The sequence below is a fragment of the Echinococcus granulosus genome (assembly GCF_000524195.1).
Source record: "Echinococcus granulosus chromosome Unknown EG_S00259, whole genome shotgun sequence".
NCBI classification, from domain to species: domain Eukaryota; kingdom Metazoa; phylum Platyhelminthes; class Cestoda; order Cyclophyllidea; family Taeniidae; genus Echinococcus; species Echinococcus granulosus.
In genome coordinates this window covers 20,907-44,380 of record NW_020170639.1, presented here as the reverse complement: position 1 = coordinate 44,380, position 23,474 = coordinate 20,907, and the positions used below count along the sequence as shown (strand labels likewise).

Below are 23,474 nucleotides of genomic sequence, written 5' to 3'. Positions count from 1 at the left end.
AAAAAAGAAACCTCTCTAACCGGAGCAGAGCTGGGTTATCATTCAAGCTGGCATGGCTCCAAATGGCGTGCCAGACAGCGGCTTTGAAGAGGTGATTCGGCAGAGTATCTCCTTGGGGCAGTTGAGGCGGCAGGATGGTCTCAAAGAATCGCACCGATGAGGTGTGTGGACGACCCAGCACCTCCCAGTTTGCCTCACCGTCCTGTTGGCAGGCTTTCAGTGCTGCCTCTTCGGCCTCCTGCTCAAAAACCGTGAGTTGAACCGGCTGGTCAGTAAGGACGCGACAACGCCGAAACACCTTCAACAGCTGGGCCGGCGAGTGAGGCGACGACTCAGTGCTCGTCTTCAGAGTCAAAAGAATCGAGGGCCACTGCTCCGCGTCGTTGAAGCAAGAGTCGTGAATGAGGGAGCACGTCAAGCAAAGAATGTTGTGTCGAAATACAAACTGTAAGACAGAGGAAAGTGCAGTCGCTTGAAGGCTTTTCTTCATGATTAAGTCAGTGATATTCCTTCCCCACTACCTACAGATAAAACAGCAATTAATCCCGCATGAAAAAACGGTAAGTAACTTTAGTCCGAAGTTGTCACGTCTCTGTACAATGAAACTAAAAATCGTGTCACGTGCAGTTTTCGCGCTTACCGAAAAATTTGGGACACATTGTTCTAGCAAAGTATGGTGAAATGGATTTACATATCAACCTTCTGTACAACTCTGTTGCATTGTAACGTAAATGTTAGCAGACTGGTCCTATCCTCTGCCGTATGGTAAAAGGCTAACAGAACCAGCTACAGCCACATTTTACCTAAATCAAATGAGTTACTAAAATTATCAATAGGGTCTATATTAAAGGAAATACAAGCACTAATCGTCTGTGTAGTACGGTACAGTAAAAACATTGGATGCATCATACAATCACCGACGATGCGTAGCCGAAACTGTGTCCGCAATGGGTTTTAAGGGCTACGATTCCAAATCTTGCCACTGAATTTGTCGAATGAATGTAACAAAGAATGAACTCACCGGCAAAACCGAAACAAGAGCACCGGTAACATTCAACCACTTATGGAAATCACCTGAGCCCGAGCTGGAACATTAAAATAATAACAGAAAATGCATAATTGTAGCTTTTCATTAACAAGAATTAATGTATTTTAAAAAGATTTAATACGTGAGAATCACGAGAGTGACTAGTAAGTTCATTTCACAAGGTGCTAAAGTACCTAGTGTTAAGCGAACGTGAAATGGAAGAAATAAGAAAAGCTTCTAAGTTGGAAATTAGAGAATGAGATCAATCATTTACGTAAGCAGTAACATTCACTGGCTATTTGCGGGGGCTGCGCAAGGAATGCACGAAAATGGGAAAAAGCAATTTAAATGACTTCAGGGCAGGCGGCCAAAATATAACGCCATATTTTCGTTCAACTCTGGAGTCTGGAAAGAGATTGTTCTGGAATAAAGGTACGCTTTAATTAGCTGATTAAATGCATGGGCCTGTACAATCTCCTTCTATTTAGCCTCGATGATGGTTGTGTTCGTGCTATCTAGGCTACTACCCCCTAAATCCATCGGGATAAGGTACAATGGCACACAGTGAAGGCTCACCGTTCGCGGAGGCATTCCATGAGGCATCCAGCGGCCTGGGGAACTCGTGAGGTGTCGGAGGGTGGGTGAAGAACCATCAACTCCACTGCCACTGCATAGATGCCCGCGGCCTGAGGGTTCACATTCTCCTCACTGCGCCAGTCGCGCCACGCCGAAGGAACCCCGTGCAGTCCGTACTTCTTCATGACTGTCAATTCAAAGGCGTTCATCCATATTACTCACCGCATTTGCTGATCTCCCTGATGATTTCATTACTCAAACTGCTTTCTTCCCCTGCGACTCTTTATTCGGCTATGGCAAAGAGAAACCGAGCCACGAAAAATAACGTGACCTTGTTTGCTACACCACACCATTGGTTTGCATAGGGGGGTGCGCGAACGAATATGGCCAAATACGTGTACGAGTCATAGTAAATCCTCATACCATTACCGACTTGGATCATTCATTGATCAGGAATCAATCAGATCCTGTCCGTGTACCGATGCGCCTTATCGTTGAGCTATACCTGATTATTCACCAGATCTAGGCGTCCCGATTGGGTGTCTTGACCGAAGGCATCGCCAACGCGCATGTCGGTGTTGAGGCAATTTACACGATTAGTCCACGCGCATGTGATTTAAACGTTATAAACCGGTAATGTCCTATGCATGATCGCCATGCTTGTTGCTTCAAGTATATCAATAATTACAATACAATAAGTGGCAAAGGAGAGGTAGCATCAAACATCAAGGAATTGCTAAAAGATTTTTTTTACTTAAAATATGTTAAGTAATCAATATGAGTTCAAATGAAATAAATCAGCTTGCGATCATCCTCAAAAATCCAGTCTAATTGGTCCAACAGTGAAATGGGAAAATCAGTTTTTCGTTCAACGTAACGGTAGATTGTTTTTCACGGTCCCTTTTATGATGCGACTGCAAAATGCAAGCTCCGATTTTAACTTCTGAGAGCTATCACTACCGTAATGATCCGAGTCGTATTGATAGCTTCAAAAGGAGGAGACTAACCCCCAACAACAGGATGGAGGAGACGCGAGAGATGGGACTCAAGCTCAGGAAAGGCACTCTCAGCAGTGGAGTGGAGAGCGGAAGCAAGACGGATCTCCTCATCGGAACCATAGACCATTCGAAGGCAGTTCGCAAAGTCGGCGTCTGTGGGGACGGCGTCGCAGCCCCCGACTCGCATTGCCGCCTTGTGCAGAGTATCCAGAGTCATCCAAGCCGGGGGTGAAAGAAGGCCACACACTGATAGAGAGTGGGAATTAGCTTATGAAGGACTTCAGTTATTTCGTAACCATGGCGAACGGTATTGAAATCGTCCATCATAGTTGATTTTTAACAAGTGAAATGCTATTCCAACCACAATGATCACCCCTTGTTTATTGAAGAATGATGTTGATTAGAGATCTCACATTCAACCATTTATATTAATTCAACACTGCTTAATAATTTACGATATATTAGGTGCCATTGCAATAAACTGATGTGCAAATTTATTCACACATTCGGCACTATCAGCACACGCCTATTCAGATATGTACAAAGGAAGCGTTTTTATGCTAGTCTTTCTGCTTTGTGTGCGTAATGCATAACGCTCAGAATGATAAAGTTAATATTAGAATGATAGTGATAATATACAACGTACATTGCCTCTTCTACAATTCGACTAACGTTGGTAACATTTTAACCATGTTAGGCATGACTGAGGGCGAATAAGTTGCCTCCTACAGGTAACTCACCATAAGTGGTATGCTTGACTATTTCTGAATTCAAGACTTGTTTTATTGTATCGCAGACAAGAACTCATCTTAACAGTAGCTTGCTTGAGTCTGTCAAGGAAGATGAAATCGATAAAGGCGTATTCCGCACGTTTTTTAGCCAGAATTAATGCTCCGATAGCTGACAATACGAAACCTAACTATTAGAAAGCATGATGGTCAGTTAGTGTTTAAGTGTTACCTTACAGCTATTGTTTTGACTTGTATAGGCTAAGCACTCCTTTATTATGAAAAAGCATAAGCACAAGCTATAACCCCATTTTACGCATAAAATTGTGCATGCCCAGGGAAGCCAATAAACAGACCGCCCTAAAAAATTGCATGAGTACGGAATTTAAGCACTTTTTAGTCTCTTTGAGTACAATTAGTGACGGAGGCTATGAAACTAATACCCACGCCTATTTGAATATCTCCCCAAGTACAGTTACAGACTCCATTAATCAATTCCCCTCCATATCTTGAGCACATTCTATTTTAACTTTATTCGACAATTAGCATTTGAAATAAGGTGTGATTTATACCACACGAACGGTTGTCTAAACACAAGTCTTTCATCCATCCCTTTTTATGCCTTCTACAATCGAATAAAACTGGTACTGAGGCTCACCTTTCTGTTCACTGTTCATGAATGCCTGTGCACACTCGCGATGAGCGTTGGCGCGCTCCGCCAGAGCCTGGTGAACACGCAGAATGCAACGAATGATGAGTTGACAGGTCACCCCGTCCACCTGAGTGGGATTACGCCAGGTCGGCCGCTGCAAGTGTCCCCAGCCGGGGGTGTTGGGGGTGGTTGCGCCCTGCGCTGCCCCCGAAACCGATGCTGCACCACTACTGAAATGGTGGAATTGGCCCCGCAGCAGGAGGAAGCACAGACTCATTGGGTGTGCTGCATGCGTGTAGAAAGAGTGGATGAGCTCTTTTAACAAGAGACAAGGCTGCTACTAAGTAGTAATATGCTAGCTTCTCTCCAAGTAGCCTAGATGTGTAGTGGCAAGGCAGAAGTCATTGCTGTCAATCTCAACTTGATAACCAAATTGCAGTTTTTGATGCAGGCTGTAGTTGCCACATAGCAAATAATTTCAGTTGTTCTATGAAACGACAATAGAAACAGATTAACTGGATGAAAAATGATTGAAATTAGACCAGTAAATGTGCCACTAGAATTTTGAAACAAAGCTCTTATTATCAATTGGTAACTGAACTTTTAGAATATCAGCAGCGGTGAATTACTCATGCCGACCGGCAGGGGTGGCTGAATGATGGACAGGAAGCGAGAAAACGCAAATGGCACCTCCATGGCTTGTTAGGTTGAATAAATTTAATGACTATTAAGAGGTGGTCAGGTATCCAGAAGACTTGGTGGTAGACAAAATCTGTTGAATGGTAAACCGCCACCAGCAATGATGCTAGTGGCATTTAGTCGAATCAGCGCCGTTTTGCACAATAATCAAACTGTCTCACAAAAACAGTAGCTGTTTAGTTGCAAGTCATTTTCGTTTACTCATCAGCTTTCAGCAGGCACCTGTCCTCAGCCTGGTTTCATGGGGACACAACTAGGTAAGCCAACTTCGAACCATTGTTAACGCGTTTGACAGATATAGTGTTTCAAACTATATTTCAGCAATTCATCAAATCTTATCTAACATTTATCCAAGAAGCTCTTGATTTTCTATCAAACAAAGAGTAACATCGTTTGACAGGAAGGAAGAAGATGTGACTCAGAAGCCACATAAGGGCAAGCTATTTGAAGGAAGACATGCTGAAAATCATTAGTAAAGTGACAGAGGCTATTTTACATGCCTCTCAAATAGTTTAAGGTATTAAAAAGAAAATTTAGTAGAGCAAGCTTTGGGATGACGATTATGATTGATGCCTCACAGTGGAGCCTGAAGAGAGGTGCGACAATGTCACAGAAACGAGCAAGTTGAAGGAGAGGCGGTGGATTATCAAGGAAGGAGGTGAAGATAATCTCGAGGACGGGAATGAGACGAAGGACGATGTGATCGTAGTAGACCGGTTGGCAGGGCCGTCGGCGCAAAACCGTGGGAGGAGATGCACTGGCATGGCCGTTGGTGGACGGAGGCAGGAGAATCACCTGCTTCTCTGGGAGAACCGTGTGCAGACGCTTCAGCAATTCCGGCCACCGAGGGCTTGTGAGAATATTAGATGAATTGGGAGCCTTAGAATATAAGCAAAATGGTTATCAAATGCGTTTAATTAAGTTTAATTGCCTCAAGAACTATGAAAGATATATAAATACCTCTACGTGATTTAAGTCCACTTTTAATGCAACGAGAGAAAATTATCCTTATTGAACGTCAAGATCCACACCGCTGATTTCAATTCGTCATGCAGTGGACATCTTCCATGGCACAAATGTTTTCGAAGCTGTTGAAAATGTTAGAAGTCGGATGCTGCTATACTATTATTTCCCGTTCAATTATCTGGGAGTCTGTGAAGTGCGGGCAATGTTTCAACGTCGTCCACGAACATAATTGTTTGTGACAAATTCTCCCTTGATTTAGTGAATAACAGGCTAAAATTCTCCACAAAGTGTGGTAGAATGGGGTGCACTAGACACAGTTTATCCAAGTTTCCGGCAGGTTTTGAGAAGAGACTCTCGGGGCTTAGAAGGTGATCACCACTTACTTTACTGGTGATTTTGACATTGGTTTCGCTGATTCAGAGCACCACTTTCTATTCTCGCTTTTCATTCCAAGAGAACATGGTTCGTCAAAAATGGTCATCAGCTGCGCGGTAGGAGACCCGAAAATTTCCTCCTATCCATCTATTATTTCTCACTCCTCGCAACCACAATCACAGAGGTTTAAAGCGCTCAGAAATCCACCATACCATTAATAGTCATTTTGAAAGTTCACATACAAGAGGTATTGATTCCTTAAACCAGCACAAACTGCAACGAAGAGGAATTTTCGTTCCATAAACCCTTCACTGCGATATTTTCGGTTCCAGAGATCGGTTCAACAGAGATTGAGTTGCGATTTCAACGAAAAAGTTGCCAAAATTTTGTGGTCATTAATCGCAAAACGTACATGCTTCCTCAGGTCTACTTTTGTTACAAACTCAGAAGGAAATAACAGTATTGCGACAATACTGGAATTTTCGATTTAGAGTGTATTCATACTATAGCACAAATTCAAACATCATCCAGCAAATGAGTTCGCGTACCTTCATAAAAATACAATTGTATAGGAAAAAACTACTTTGTCTCAAAACAAAGGGTCTAAATAAAAGCATTTAAATCTTCAAAAAGAGTTCTATTCCAGAAACGATCAACAGTGTGCTATGGCAAAAATAATAATTTGATAATTTTATTTAGTGAATACAAATTTGAACCATTCATACTTGACGACAAGAAGAGAATTAGCTTAGAGTCCAGAAGTATCACTTACAATAGACTGGATATGGTTAGAAAGTTAGCATCTTGAAAGCGATCAGTCGCAATCATGTGCTTTTAACAAAGAAAAAAGAAAATGGATTGGTGAAAGAACTTACAAAATTCCCCACCACTTTGATAGATTCCACGAGTTGGGGGCACTGAGTGATTAGGAATATGGCAATGCTGTGGACAGCAGCAACATCAATCGGCGAATAATTCGAACGAACGAACTGTATCAGAAAGGACAGGGGTGAATTGGCAATGATCAGCTACCAAAAAATAAATAAGCAGGTCTTGTTCCGCGAGCAATCTACAAGGCACTCTGCACATAAGCAATAAGTAACCTTTGTTTGAAGGACATATTCACATAATAGGAGGATTCTCCTACAGAGCAAAGTGAATGGAACGCATAAAATTACGATTTCATGGTTTTATGGCTAAAATCTAACCTTATTACTATCAATCAATACACCATGTAGTTTTCCGGAATCCTTGGCGAACATGATATTATAATAAAAGGAAGATAGTTCACTTACAAGGTACAATAGCAGACGGTCCATTGTAATGATTCCATACTGAATACAAAAAGTAATGATAGCGGATAGCATCTACAGCAAGACGAAGAAACACAAGCGGTTGGTAAACACGTCGGCTGGACAAATGGGTGAAAGGTGAGGCTGTGAATTGACTCACTTTACAGGGCGCGCAAATGTGTGTAGGTAGAGGCAGGTTTTGTCGTTCCAGCTCCTCAAATTTGCTTATTGCTGTAATCAGGTACTCGCACAACACTTTCACCTGAGCGTTCACTATTGCCGGTGGCAACTGCAAAATGTTGCTAAATAGGGTGTGATAAAGACCCTTTTGCACATCAACTGAGGAGAGTTAATTACGGTTCTTTTCAGTACAAATCGGTTCTCTTATTAAAATGAAAACCCAATCACTATACCAGTCTTGCGATTAAAATAATTACCATAAAACGTGGATGTGAGAGTGGTAGAAAAGTGAAAAAATATCTTAAGATGTCTTTCAATGGAACTAACTTTAAAAGAATAAGCGACAGGGGCGTTTTCCCATTGATAATGGCGACGAGAATAACGCTAAAATGGGAGAATATAACCAACGTTCTGCTTGAAAAAAGCTGTGAAAATGTCACAAAAGATAAAACCCACCAAAAACTACTTTCATTGCGTAGGTTTAGTTCGGTCCATTTTAATTCACCATTATCGCCTAAGGAAAATTAGACTTCAAGTTAAAAAGTGGACAATAAAGTTTTTAATTAGCGATACATTTAGCAATCTGAAAAACTTGACGAAAATGAGTTGGGAGGGTGCGTACCTGACTCAGGTAGGAGGGAATTGTATAGCTCGTGCACGGAGAGCATAAGCCGTTCACGGAGAGTAAAGTAGGTTTCAGCTTCGGACGTGTTAGCGACCTCTGTGTTGAAGATGGGTGCCTGGGGCGGAGCAGCGAATGGAGGAGTGGCAGGCAGAAGATCGGCGAAGCGCGCAATGACCGCTGGAAGTTGGAGGCGACCGCATTCCTCGCCAAAAATGGCCCGCGTCTCCGCCTGCATTGTCATAAATTGTTCCTTTATTTGGCATCGCATCACCTGCTCCTCTACCTGGCAACGCATATCACCCGCCTCTAGGAGATCTAATGCAGAGGGTTGACGGAGGGGAAACATGAGCGAGTAACAAAAATCTAGAGCATGTGCATATACATGCAACTAATCGTGATTTTGCAGTCTTCGCATTCAATCTACCTCTCAGTCTTTGGGCAACACCAGGGCATGACCAGACGCATATGACATCAACAATTCTCGTGTAGCTGAGTATGCATGAATGCCACCCATCCTCCCTGCCAACGGCTATTTTAGGCAAAACAAACAGCTTTTCCTCCTTCGAATGATACTCAAGTAGACAGCACGTACCCAAACAAAAACGCTATAAACTACTGGGAATACTCCTCTTTATTGAATAAAAACCAGGCTGTTGTGTTTGGTTGAGCACTGAGCCAAGTGAGCTAATCTTTCGAAATTCATAGCATAGTTCGCACCGGTAATGTAAAGGCCAGCGATATCAACCGTAACCCTGTCCCAGATGGCGGCAAGAAGATTCATTAATTAGTCCATGATCTGTTTCAGGGAAATTACCACAGTATCTTATTGAATTCTACTTCGCTCATGCAAGTGCCAATGGTTGGAATCACATTCGCGATACATTTGAAGAAGATGGAAACATACCATAGGCACAAACGGCCTGAAGAGTGGAGAACAAAATGACGCGTGAAGTCACCTCCCGTGAATGTGAGTGAAGCGGCAGTTGTTGTTGCGAGAACTGTTGTTGAAGTGAGGAGGATTGAAGGTTGTAGAGGATGCAGTCAGGCGTGAGTATACGTCGAGAAAATTGAACGATAATCCAATCGAGTCTTGAGACGACGGCAGAAAAAGGGCATAGGTCATAAATTCCACACAACATCTTGTTTAAAAATGATTCGATAGTGGCATTATATATCAGGGCTCATCCAAATTTGGTTCACTAGCAATTTGCAGTAGCTTTTGTTAGAGATTTCTTCATCGACGGAATAAGCAAAATTATTGGTAGTCGTTCAATTAAACCCTGTGCATGGAAATGGAAACAATTTTGACCAAATTGATAAGATTTTATGGTATATTTTCGTAATATGACTTTTAATGCATTCTAGGCACCAACCTGAATATACTGACATACCCCAACTTCTCTGAGTATCTGAGAGATAATTTGCAAAATTACACCACGGTTGAGTAAGAATAAAAATTTGAAGTCATCAGGTTTTGATTTTTCCTAAACTAATAACAAGTGTGAATAATAGGGTTTATCATACGCGTAGACGAGTTCATGGGACTCCAAATCCACTCTGAGGAAGAGTTCATCACGATAGCTGAGACGGTGCTCCGCAGGAAGAGCCTCAACCAATCGGTGACCGAGAAGGTCAAACCAAAATGTGAAGGCGTAAAAGTCGTCATTTGTTGGATGGCATTCGTCCCTAGCCGTGCCGTCTTCATCAACCGGATGATAGTAGAGAGGAATATTTATGGGCCCACTTTCAAGCAGCCAACGCCGATATATCTCTGAAGTGACGAAGCAACAATTGGATGGGGGTATATCGTATTCAAATTCTTACGGGAATATAGCTATCTAGGGTTTGCTCTGATAGTGAAGGAACTCAAAGACGATCTTTTCTTGGTCGAAACGACACGTCTTGTGCGCACTCTAACACTTTCTTTGAGACTTGTGCGTAAATTCGTGATGATGGCATTTAACTCACCCCGAATGAGAATGATAAGGTTTTTCTCCACCTGGTAAGAGAGGAACCGACTGAATGTCTCTAGAGTGGCTGGCGACGTCAGATAAGCAGGTCCTGTCTCACCACACGGCGGCTTCGTCATTTCGCTCAGCTTTTGGCGCATCTCGTTACAAAATCTGAGGATTTAAAACGGAGTCAGTCAAAGTGTGCTGATAGTTATTGAGTTAAAATGACTTAGAAATAGTCAAAACTACATCATTTGGAGGTGAATGGACATCTTTTGGATGAGTCGGTGAGAAAGGGGATTAAGACGGCCGGCCCCACTCAACCCGTAGGGCAGCGTGAATGTACCGTTGTTGAGTGGAAGACCACCCCCAATTCCCGGAAGAGGGTCGTTGCTTGGCAACCAAAAGGAAGTCACCACGCTCCGCGTGATTTGCAAATTTTCGTTTGGTGAATCTATATGTAGAAAACGGAAATGCGCATCGAAATTCGAATTCCGCAAATCATCAAAGAACTCACAAGGCGATAAGCCCCTTAACTATCACTATTACTCCTTTTCTCAAAAAAGAAGAAAAACTGTGAGATTACCACAATATTCAATTGATACACGAAGTTTGCATATCCAAAAAAAGTTTAAATGCACGATCAAATAAAAATTGTGCAAGAATCGAAGAATCAACAGTGAAAAGTGTTACTCGGGGCTTGATGGAAAGTAAATCAAAAACCACAAAGGAAAATAAATCAGCAGTATTACACCTTAGTGAGCATCAAATGTCCGGTCACCTTAACTATGCGTGTTTACAAGGTTGAGATTTCGTTACCATTATTCCTTATTTGAATCGGAAAACTCATTTTATTTGTGATCATTTCTTAATTTGTTAGCTAATTCAAGCCAATAAACGCACACTTCAAACATAATTTCCATCGTAAAACTGATTTAGAACCGGTAACCCTAGGTACCAGTTTTCTGACTGAAAAGTAACTGATAAAATTAAATTACACTTTTCGAAGATTTGAATGAGTTTTGTTGTTTTCAGTCTTGAAAAAAGAGAAGGTGAGTCTAAGTTAGATAATGAACTGAAAACGACAAGAAGGGAAGGGAATTAGCAACGGAGTGGGACGTAGTAGTCATTATAGGCATTAAGAATGACATAGAGAAGCTGGAGTGATCAATTAGGCTACATTAATTGAACAAGCAATTACTAGACGGAAAAAATTTATTTCCCCAATTCCATTGATTAGGCATCCACAGCAGAAACGCCATTTCTATTACGCACTATATTTTTGCATGCGATGAATTGTGGTGGACTATTTTAGACGAATGGCAAGCCTTTCTGGATGAGATGTTGACACATTCGACCGCCTTACGGAGTGGAACCTGTGGATTATATTCAATGCCTGCTGCGATCAAATGAAATAGTGAAGGACCTTGTGACCAAGCATAACTTGACGTTATTCGGCAGAGGTGTGTCAATTCCTTCACAAAACAAAACCAACTCCCCCATGTCGCACTGAAACCCTGTTGAAGCTGCACGACCTGAACACTGAACTAGTCCCAGATATCTATCACAGTTTTCTTGCAGCTTTAAGGGGGTTTCAATTAAGTGGATTTTGGTGAAAATGCATCGATGTTACTCGGCTTTTACTCTCTAAAATTGTTCGCTGTCAATAGCTATGAACAAATTGGCATACCGATGTCGTCGACAGCATATTTAACGCATTCTTTGGTCGATTTGTCTACACTTCAAGGGGAAGAGATGCAACCAAATCATTAGCTCAAGTTCAATTACTGAAAACGACCCAGTATGAGAAATATATAAGATTGTGAAGATGTAAGCAACAACTTACAAGTATTAAGCGTAATGATGAACTTAAGCCAAGAGAGAGACTGAGCCACCTGCGGCGTCTGAGTATCCACCGAGTTTTCACCCGACTCCACGGCGCTGCCACAGCCAACACAGGATTCTTTGAGATGCTCCAACCAGCCGGCAATTTGTGCCTGCAGGGGGTAGAGCAGAGGTGGCATGGTTCGAGGCAAGTGGCACTCCTTCACAGTACGACCACCGGACCCTCCACCGACGCCCACCTCCTCACCCCCACTGTTCATTTGCAAAACCATCTCCCAGGCACACGCTGCCGCCACCACCAGGTGTGTCATGTCCTCATCATCTCGCCTACCGCTCATTCCCCCACTTTTTAAAGCCGTCGTGGACCTCTTTGGAACTGTATGTAAAGACGAAAGAGGACTTCCACGGTGCAGCTTTTGTTAACAAATTCAACCTACTATCTTATTGCCCACCTATCTAACCCTTTCCCATCACTATCAGGAGTACTTTGAGTGCGATAAGTTGGACTTAACATCGCACTTTTAACCAAAAAACTATGCTGAACTAAACAAATACCTCAATCAAAATGATATCAAGACGAATAGACTCTCTTGTGTGCAAAGCAATACATTTGGAAAATCACATCCGATGTAAAGGGCTAAAAGCATAGACACCAAGGGGTTGGAAGGCCTGTAAACCAAAGTTAACATTTGAAACTTATCCAATTTAAATGTTTAATTAACTAACTCAAATTCAGCTCCACAAACAACAAGTTGTTTAAATAGCATGCAATGAACGAGATTCTGAGGTCTGATACTTTCTCGCAGACCAAAAAGTTGAAGATAACCATAAATTCCTTTAAAGTACTGTGAAAATCTTCTTCAAATCTTTCCAAGCGAAGACTACACAATGCAGTTTGCCCAACAGAGGGAGTGCCTTGATGAATTCCACTGAAAGTCAGATTGAATGTAGTTGTTGAATCCAGAAGTCGTTTTTATGTTGCAAAATTTGTCACATTTTTAAAGGTGACTCGAAAAAACTGGAATGTTACATAGCATTTACTTTTACGCAATATTGCTACTGGTGTTACATGTGATTCAGTTAAACCGTACGTGTATACGGCATAGCATTTTGGCCTTTTTCTGTATATTGTAACATCTCGCCAAAATATCATCAAAACTCCGTGGTTATCATTTGGTAAAATACAGTCCACTAGATGCCCAATCTTCAAATTGAGTGCCAACTTGCTGGCCCAGTAGGAATGACTCACCAATATGGGTTTTCTACCTCAAACGTAAAGGATGTTTACGTCTTCAAAATCCTTATATTCTGTGTCCTGGATTGTAAGTGGATAGATTTCTGAGCAATAATTAAATTCGAAAATTAGTACCTCAGCCATGAAACTCACGAAGTAAATCCGAATCCTCTGGAGAAGACTCCTCGTCACTTGTAGTGTCGTTGCTATCGTCACCAACACCTTCATCGTAATAATCAGCACCATTAATAACAGCACCAGATGCTGTTGTAGCCTCATTTTCATCCATGAATTCTCCGCCTTCTTTTCCATTTAACTCCGGTTTAGCGCCATCAGGAAGCCGGCTGCCAAAAAGGCGGTCGGGTGAGAAGAGAACGAAGCGTAGGTCAGAGCCGTTAAGACTCATCGCCTCCAGTGTCTTCAGGACTACGGGACGGTGTCGGGCGGCCCAGCGGTCCAGGTCCTCCGTCCATAGCTTCTCCAGACGTTGCATTGTTGCGTTGTCCAACTCGTCAGCCTCAGGGAAAAGTTGGTCGAAGAGGTGCAGGCACGACACGAAGTCGGTCAACTAGATGGTAGTGTAAAACAGACACACTAGGATTACTAGGAAGCTGCAACTAATACACCTTGGAAGATTCGTCTCTTATTCACAGCTAATAACGCACAAAAGCAGTTTTTTCCCCTAAAATGATCTAAAAACCACTTTTTCGTGATGATTCTTATCACGATAGCACCGTTTAATAAGATATCAAGCACGCATTGAGTTGTTAAGTACAGAATGTCTGCCTTCGATTAAAAACACTAAGCTAATCGAATTACGCACTTAGTGTTATTGACAATTCTGTGGATCAAAAAAGATGGGGAACTGAACATCCCATATTTAATCGTAGACTGTAACAGAAAAAAAAACAGTCCGTCCATACACGTAGCTTGGATACAATAAAGACAACGTTTCCGGCAGCGTTTAAGCGCAAAATGGAATGGGTCATATTCAAAGAGACATAAAAAAGTCAATTTGGTGGTAATGGTGAAACAGACCTTATTCTTTTCAACGAAGCCCGACATACATACGAGGGTAAACCACATGACAAAGTGACGGGAAATAGGCCAAGTTCTCCCAGCGATCTGTACGAAAGACAAAATTAGCTCCAATATCTTGTTAACGAACTGTTATTTTTGAAAGGAATGTTTAACCTGATTTAACAAAACCTATTTCATTGAAGGTTCCATACAACTAGAAAGCTACCAGAAGCATTGAATAATATTTCCAAGTGTGTGAATGTTTAAAACTGCTCAAACAACGATGGAAGGGAACGACATCCACTTTATAAATTCACAAGTAATAGCGCACAAATTCTCTTAAATTTTGTTCAGCTATATTGCGGTTAGGCAAAAGTATTTGCATAGACGCCTAAAATAAAACTTCTTAACGCTAACAAACGTTAATGTGTCACTTTGCAGTAATTCAAGAAATTCGCAGATTATGACTACCCAAGCTATACTGATCAGGGCTACTACTTGTACCTGTCTTCATTATCAACAGAGGTAAATTGATTTAGATGCAAATCCAAAACCAAACTATTTCAGATAAAAAAATTTTTTCAGTGTCTTTAAAATATCTGGTTAAGCACGCCAATATCAAATTGCAGTATAATATTCTTTTAGAATTTTAAAAAGCTACCTAGCTATCTTTCTATCCCAAATGTTTCAGTACGCTTCGATGACTTTAATGACTCGAATAGCTAAATTTTAGTCCTTTTAAAGAAGGCAGTCAGGAACCTAGCAATACATATTCTCAGATCTTTAGGGTAAATTTACCACCTTGGAATTGAGTTCGGAGATTATGTCGTTGAGGCGTACGACTCGGTCTATAACGAAGCAAATCACGAGACCAGCCAGGTGACTGAATATTCGGATGGTCCAATCGGTGCACTTCTCCTCCTCTGTAATCTCCATCACCGAGAAGATCAACTCACTTATTGCCAGACCCACCAGCGTCATGTGTGGCCCCTATGTAACGCAGAAACAGGTAGTGCTACAACGGGTAAGAACGTCGAAACATTATCACCACCTTGAAGAAGCGATGGTACAGGCTCACAAGTCCTATCACTGCATATTTTGACTTGTTCAACCCCTCAAAGCACCGTTTTAATAAAGAATGGAATATTTCTCTTTTATCCAAAACGAGGTCCCTACCGCTGAGATTGGAAAGCACTAGAAAAAACTCAATGGTGAATCGATGGCAGGTGTTGTCAGTTCACTGATTATGGTTATGGTTATTTGCTCTTCCATTTGTGGTCAGGCAGAGGTGAGTCAAAAAATAAACGCTTTCATATGTTTTGCGTACCACTAAAAGTTAAAGGGCAGCACATTAAAATGGATCGACTGGTCACTACAAAAAACGGTAAGGCAAAAAATACATCGAGTGTGGAAAGCACAGGCATTGAAAAGTCACATGGAGAGTAGAAAAGAATCTCATTAATAGAAACGAAAAGTGGATTACACAGATCGAATTCGCCTCGTGCAGAAGCGTTCAGAGAAACCGTCAAAGACGTGTGAAAAGCCGTGATTTGATAAGTTTTTGGTTTGAAGAAAACTGAGAATAACCAAGACAGAGAGCGGCCGAAATCAAACTTAAAAGTTATAAATGTCAAAAAACCAAGCGCCTATATTATTTTATCCCTTAAAGTGAATTTCGCTTTCAACCAATCACCAAGGTAAAACGCAATTATCATACCATATAAAACAATTAGCTTCCGGTATGAGGGATGTATACCATCAGTATCAATAAATAGCCCAAGACATTGGCCTATAATTGAAGGTCCTTGATGGAAAAATGCTTCAGTCGCAGAGCACCAGATCACGTGTATATCAAGCTTCTTGAAACAAATGTTTAGTTTAACTAACATATTCCCAACACTTTTGAGTGCAGTTACAAGAGTGAAATCTATGGGTGGCTATTTTGAGTAGTGTATCGAAGAGTAAAGTGGAAGGAAGTTAAAGCATTGCTCCTAATCATTTCTGCTAACTTTCGATCACAGCAGATCTCATCAATGCTTTGGACTGGACAGTGAAAGCAAACGATTTTTGCTTATCTCAAACCTGCTGTGCACAAAAAACAGGTAATTAAATGAATTCTTTCCAATCGCGATGAAAAAGTGAGGGGATGCCTACCATGGCTTGGCATTTGTCGCAGGCGAGGAGACTGGAGGCCAGTTGGGTGCAGCGCAGTTGACCCAGCAAGTCACAGGCGAGACCCAGTTGACGGGTTTTGAAGGCGGGTGGGTAGAGGATAGCCTGACGCAACATGGAAAGGGTCAGCTCGGCCGGATCCAACCGAAAACACGGATGATTTTCCAGAGTTATGCCCGCAATCGGCACCATTTCCAACTCGTCTGATCGAGGAGGAGACAGTACGAGCTTAAGCTATCAATAAAGCTCCACTTGTCCACATTTCGCCGCATGGACTCTGCGACGAAACATTATTTTAAAAAACTTGTTTCAAAATGAAGACAATTCAAATGCAACCTTTATTCATGTTCGATAATAACCAGAAGATTATGGCAATCTAAGTAATATTGAAGATTACTGACAGCTAATGAAATATACGCCTCGAATGCATATGAAATGATCGAGTATAGTGGGTCCCATAATATCATGGGCCTACCACCTTTGTCACTAGTGAAATCAGTCCAACTTTTCTCTTAGTTGAGCAGGAAGAACTAACGTAACAAAGTGCATCTGTAAATAAGTGGTAGACATAAACTATAAAATCAAATATAATTAAAAAATCCATTAGCCAAATGTGAAATCACGGCAAGTAAAGGGGTTTCTCAGTAAATTTTTGGCCACAACCAAGCATACCGACTAAAAATGACCTTGCTTTTGTAGTATATTTACAACTTTAGTCCATAAGATTTAGCAGTTACCGATATTAATAAAAAACATTGTACTATCAAAAGGTGTACAAAACGGGCGAGGCACATACGATAGGAATACAAAATTCGTAGAGGGAAATCAAAGTCCGCCATAAATCTCTCGACTTCGCCTTCAATGAGCTGAAAAGACAGAAAGAAAATTGAGGATAAAATTAGACAATACAGAATGTTGCTCAAAAGGAGACTTACTCTATTAGGGCGGATGCTTTTGTCCCCTCTGAATTTATTAAGCTCATACATGGTGAAGTAGGCAGGCAGGAGGTTTATTTCACGACACAGGAGTACTTGTATCAACTGAATAAAGGAAGTATAGTATTAGTTCCAATACAACAACAGGTCCGTAAAGAATGAAGATCGACATGGAAGCACTCCGCCCCTCACCGTATTATTCCACATTTCTCCATTTGCAAAAACGCCCTCCTTTCCCCCACTGGCAAGTCACATTTAAGACGTTGTGAGTACAATCAGTAGTCTTATCCAAGCATTATATGACCGAAGCATTTGGTTTCAAGGCACAATTGGAAATATTTTAACGTCAAATCGGGACATTTCTTGTTTACTGGAGCACCAGTATATACCGCTCTGCGCCCAAAAAAACTAATTTCGGGAGTGTAAAACCAACAGGCTATGCAGGATAGGTAGATGTTTAAAAAATGCCAAAAGTGGTTGGCTGAAGCAGAAAAGCAAAAAACTAATCTTACTTCAACAGCCGGGTTGTAGAAGTGTATGAGCGGTGCATCTGAGGTGAATTGGAAGGACTTATCAATGGTCTTGATGAAAACTAGTCGATTATTCTTGTAATCGAGATAAAAGACAAGCTTCAGCAAAAATCTGAACACACTCCGGAAGAACACCTGGTTATCTACCGTTAACTCGTGTCTTGATAACAGAGCATTGGTTACATGTCTAAAAGTAGAAGTTGAGTGTGGGTATAAACTAATTTATACAAAATATCAAAAAACAGTTCTATGACTAAGTCTATCGCCGCAAGATAGAGAATGTGCACAAATATAGCGGTAGATAGCAAACAATATAATTAAGAGGTGTCAACTGGGCTTTTCTCCCTAAAAACTATTTCAGAATAAACTCCGCGACTAAGTACGAAAGCAACCGCAACTACTAATTAATAGGCAGCGACGCATACAAAGGTGTGAAGAAGCCACGTTCAATCCCACGGTCGAGGGACCAAAGGAGCCTCAGAGTCACACCTTCGTTTTGAAGGGTGGCAATGACCTCCACAAAAAGATCAAGGATTTGCTTCAGCGGATCGAAGGAGTTGACATTTACATCATGTCCCGTAGGAGCACTATTGGAAGTTTTCGGAGGCAGTCGCATTAGGTCACTCCACAGTCTGTCAAGTCGAATCACGTCCATGTTATAGATACTGTCATGATCAGGTGGATAAATGGAGTTAGAGCCCACTTCTAGTAAAATTGAGGCCTGTTTGAAAGCAAATAATTCATACCCATGTTTCAACATCTTTCTTGACAAATTTTGAAAATTCAAGTATAATTTGCCACACTTTAACCTTGATTTACAAATTTACAAACATAAAGATCATAAGAAGTGTTGATGGTACACACTCAAACGTTATTTCAAGTAAAGTTTGGAAGGCAGTAGAGAATAAAGACAACGTCATAAAAAACAACACGGACCTAGACAGACAAAACTTACTTCTAATTCACGAATACATTGTGCGATGAGCTGTCTCTGTGCATTCATGTACTGCTGGATGCTAAAAATATAGGCCACACGTGCCAAATATTAATCAAAAATTGCCAGAAAAAAGAAACTTGATGGTTTACATGACAGATACAATGGGACAGCACCATATTTGCAGGTTTAAAACGGTATACAAGCAAAGTGAATTTTCAAGGAACATAAAGAGAGCAAATCCACTCAGAAGGACTCTGAAACGCGCCAACTTCCAAATAATTTGACTTAGCACTTAAAAGAGGGAAAATCAAAACACTTGCAGCGAGACAAGGCATCGATGCGTACTGATGATTGTAAGGATTGGTAGAAAACTACCTGACAAAATTCTGCATTGAGACGGTAAAAACGTCAGCAACTACGCACTCAAATTTTGAAAGCGGGTGCATTATCATCAATAAATATAAAACGAGTCGCCTGAATCCCTTTTTGACATTTATGGTTCATGTTGATTTTTAAGATCCTGATATTCCTTTTGCATAAATTTCATAGCAATGACTGTGCATCACGAATATCTAATAAGTTGACTAGTGGCAGTGAGGTAAATTTTAGTTAAATAAACTGGGTAGATTAAAGAAGATTGCCAACGTTTTTCACTTTCCTAATGGGCTAACGTTCTTGCGAGATGCAGGCTTAACTGGGGAAGTCTTTTTCAATGCTGATTAGTGAGACAAACTAGGGCGAAGCTCTAGTTATTGTTGTCTGTGATATACACGCTTTCAAGGCTCCACAAAATTTTACAAACTGAGGTATTTTGCAATGGATTTTAACGTTTTTAAGTCATATATTTCCTCATTTACCTCTTGTAACTCGATTTTGCATGCACTTGCAAATTCAGTTTCCGGCGTCTTCATTCTTTGCCTTGTTGCGTTTCTATCAGCTTACTAATTACTTTAATGCATTTCTGTGTAAGATACGCCTCATTTTGTTTACTTGTTCATACTGCGATTATATAATCACGTAAACGTCCAAACAGCAATGTGCATCCTATTCACTTTACAGATTATATTCAAGTGAAATTGATCCCGCTTTATTTTTGATGTTTGTACAGTTGTCCAATTTTAAGCCACGTATCTCGCCTATTCTTTAAAGGTACTGAAGTGCGATTGATTGTTTGGTCGTTCTAACACAGAAACGCAAATCCATATATTTCAAAATGTTCGCAGAATCTAGTGGTTTTGATAAGAATTTTTTGCTTATTTCGTATACAAGCGATGAACATCAGGCAACAGAGCACGCTTGGTCTCAAAGTTCCTCGGGTTGTGAAGTGCAGTCTACCTCATCTGACCAACAAAATCAGGTAGCCGTTGTGCAAGCCTTAATGGATCTCGATGCTTCTGCGCGCATTTCGTATCCCGGCGCCGATGCATGCTCAAAACAAAATCTCGCATTCGACGTACCTCAAAAGCTTGAAAGAAAGTCATGCAACTGCGCGAAATCCCATTGTTTAAAGTTATATTGTGAGTGTTTCGCAAAGGGTCAGTCTTGTGAAGGTTGCAATTGTTCGAATTGCATGAACAATTTTAACTTTGAAGATGATCGAAGGAAGGCAATCAAATCAACACTTGAAAGAAATCCACTAGCATTTTATCCAAAAATAGGTAACGTTAGAAATATTGACGACTGTATTCTAGGCTCCTCCGTAAGGAAACATTCGAAAGGTTGTAATTGTAAGAGATCGAACTGCTTGAAGAATTACTGTGAATGCTACGAAGTAAATTCTCTGGTTCCTTAATATTGAAGGCCAAAATAAGTTGTTCAGACCTTTGCAAATGTAGAGGATGTAGAAATTTTGTCAAACCTGTCCATCCTGATCCGGTCCAAAATATTGAATCTGGGCACTTTTCTCGATTTTGTAAAAGGTCAGCGAATAAAGTAGGGCACTCACAACGCAATATTTATTTATGGCATAGTTATACGCTTTCCTCAAAGGTTCTTCGCGGCATGTATTACATCCGAAGTAATTGAGGTCGCCTGCTCTTGCATGCTTTCTCAGTTGCTTCTGGCCGATCACCGTAAAATGTCGGACACTGACCAAGAATATGTCGTACTTGCCGAGTTTGCTAAATGTCTTGATCACATTTTGGATTCCGTCAATAAGGTACATGAAGTAAAAGTAGTTATTATGTGAATTTGTTATCATAATGTAGTCGTTTCCTCTGTTTAGCTTCGAAATGCGCGATTTTCTGTTGGAAACTACGGAAAAGATGTGTTAGCTCTCTCCTCGTCCACTAATCTGCCGGCAGCCGAAAAGGATGTCGCTTGTGTATATCCCTCGTATCCCTTAACAAGCGTTTCATACACGTTGGCATCGGAGTTTTCAACGTCACTACCTTATCCTGCTGGCAACACCCCTGATGACACGTGTGGCTCGGCTACTTTTCAGGGCGTTGTTTCAACGGATCAGCCATACGTTAAATACGGTGATGTAAGTTCTCTCTGTCAAGATACCCAATGGTTGTTTTATCGCATTTTTTCACACAAATCTCCTAATATACTATTTTGCAATGCTTTAAAAGTGATTTGTTTATATCTCTTTGGTCAGTTTCTAATTGTAGGCATCCCTACACCTAAGAATGCGTTCAAATTAAGGGTTGAACTTCACCGCGTTTGTCAAATGGCCACATTACCCTTAAAAACATGTATTTTACGGCTGCCACAATCTAGGTATTTCTGTTCATGAACTGTCTCCGGCATTTCGCAGTGGAAATTGCTTTTCTGTTATCCTTTTCCTAAATGACTTCTATGTCTGCATTTCCATGCCGTTTCATTAGCGTTTTATTATATGGATTAAGACTGATTAAAATAGGTAGGTGAATGAAACAGTATAAGTGATTATGTTAATAAAGTAGCGCGACATTCGGCAGGAAATCAAGATTCCTGCAAGAATGAGGCTTTAAAAGTTGTGATAACTCTAATAAATCAAGACTTTTATGGGTTTATGCAAATAGCAAGTTACGCTGGCTGGTAAGTTACTTCCTGGTATAAATTAGGTTGATTAAATCACTTTTGCACGATTTTGGCTGCTTAATTGCTTGCTTAATTTATCTTTAGTTTTTGGATAATGGGGAATTGCGCATTACGTAGATCATTTTGAATTTTTACCTAACGAATAGAAATTTTCCACCCTATTAATTATTCTTCTGGACATAGAAGTGTGTTGTTGAATGTTTTTGAATGTTAAAGTGTCATTGTTGGTGAAAAATCTATTCAGAGATAAGTTTAAGCACTTTCTTGCTTTATTTTTATCCAGATACTTAGGTTTGCAACTTTTTTCCAGTTTCCTGTCTCATCAGAAATGTCCAAGGTCTCGCTGCCCCAATGTGATCCTGATTATTCAACTTTCAAAATGGTTTTGTCGCCAGGCGCGGGTGACGCACCCAAAGTTGTGGAAGTATCCGATCTAGCTGAAACGATAAAGGTTGGGTCGAACGGTCAAACCGTTCTCATGCCCTACGGCATGCTCTCTCCAAGTCTATCTGAAATTCACAGTTATCTCTTACCAGCATCTTCACCACCACAACAACTGCCAGCTTACCCGCTTAATCGCCAGACCTTCCTCATGTCCTCTTCCACCGGTACTGTTTCAAGCGAAGATGCTATCTGTTATCCCCTCACCTATTCAACGGAGGCTGATCTCGCTGCAGCCGCCATAAGCACTGAAGTCGATCCCACTCTCGCTGCTGACCGTCCCGATGATTGCGATTATGGCAACAATGTCGATGAGAATGGTGGTGATGATTGCATTGGAGCTGCTGAAGAAAGTTTCCATCCGAACGCGCTTGATCTGGCTTGCTACTCATTTTCGACCCCTTTCGATCTAACTCCAACGGAATTTTAAGTGCCTGTGATTCTTGTTCCCGTCCTTCTATTTCTTCCCATACCAGCGCCTCCACTTTAAATATTTCAGTTTACTTTTATTTATTTCACTACTCTACTATGCAATCCCACACATGCTCACTAGCATACATATGTGCAAGTCTTTCGGGCAGTGCCATGTGTATAAGTTGGACTTTTCCTCGTTTAATTTATCAATTTTACCGTTATGCATTATTAAGTACTAAAATAACCCTACCTTCGAACTTAATTGTAGTACTTTCGCAAGAAAAATTTAAAATGTGGAGATAATTTTATATGTGATAGGGGCTGTACTTCATCCTCTATTCTTCTTCCTTCTTCGTGACCTCTGTCATCAGTCATCAACACCCGCAATGTTTTCGGTTAAGTGTGAGTAAAACATGGAAAGTAAGTCCGGCTAATTCCTGTTTTTGCAGACGGATTATGTGTTCCTCGAATCTAGCTTTTTCCATTGCATAAAATTGAACGTACGTTTAATTAGTCGAAAGAAATTTGACAAATTACCTATTTCTACCCACGCTTTACCATCTTTCGACACGCGGAATATGTCGAATGATCCATAGGGTGTGAGCATTAAGTCAGCTCATATCAAAAAATGTTTACTGAATTCTAGGATATTTTGAAATATCCCGAACAAATTGATGTCTAGATGCTTTCATTATACTTTATTTATGAAAGAGTAGGTAGCCCAAAACTTTAAGAAAATGTGTTACGATTGTGTTTAAATATGCACCTCATGGAGCATTAAAATGGGAAAGCTTATGAGTGTGTTTGTGTGGAATAGTTTCTATTCCCCAGGACTTGAACTAATACCGG

At 40.9% G+C, this 23,474-nt stretch overlaps 2 protein-coding genes across 2 annotated transcripts; one reads left to right on the top strand and one right to left on the bottom strand. All coding sequences in view use genetic code 11, as the record gives it.

Moving 5' to 3' along the window:
- Positions 1-1,202: 1,202 nt before the first annotated feature.
- EGR_10728 (Mediator of RNA polymerase II transcription subunit) lies at positions 1,203-19,135 on the bottom strand (the record flags this gene model as incomplete). The annotated part of the gene is made up of 24 exons (XM_024499977.1): positions 1,203-1,221; positions 1,604-1,790; positions 2,611-2,847; positions 3,988-4,266; positions 5,259-5,559; positions 6,897-7,049; positions 7,317-7,388; positions 7,474-7,652; positions 8,116-8,433; positions 9,023-9,207; positions 9,643-9,889; positions 10,087-10,241; positions 10,320-10,524; positions 11,917-12,291; positions 13,303-13,717; positions 14,188-14,274; positions 14,968-15,159; positions 16,324-16,544; positions 17,138-17,207; positions 17,277-17,381; positions 17,789-17,993; positions 18,232-18,527; positions 18,762-18,822; positions 19,119-19,135. 24 exons carry the CDS (start codon positions 19,133-19,135, stop codon positions 1,203-1,205), a joined length of 4,581 nt encoding a protein of 1,526 aa, XP_024345611.1.
- Positions 19,136-19,956: 821 nt separating this feature from the next.
- Positions 19,957-22,641, top strand: EGR_10727 (hypothetical protein; the record flags this gene model as incomplete). Its single annotated transcript, XM_024499976.1, has 5 exons — positions 19,957-20,514; positions 20,563-20,675; positions 20,733-20,901; positions 20,968-21,228; positions 22,081-22,641. The coding sequence occupies 5 exons, from the start codon at positions 19,957-19,959 to the stop codon at positions 22,639-22,641; spliced, it is 1,662 nt and encodes a 553-aa protein (XP_024345610.1).
- Between the last annotated feature and the right edge of the window lie 833 nt (positions 22,642-23,474).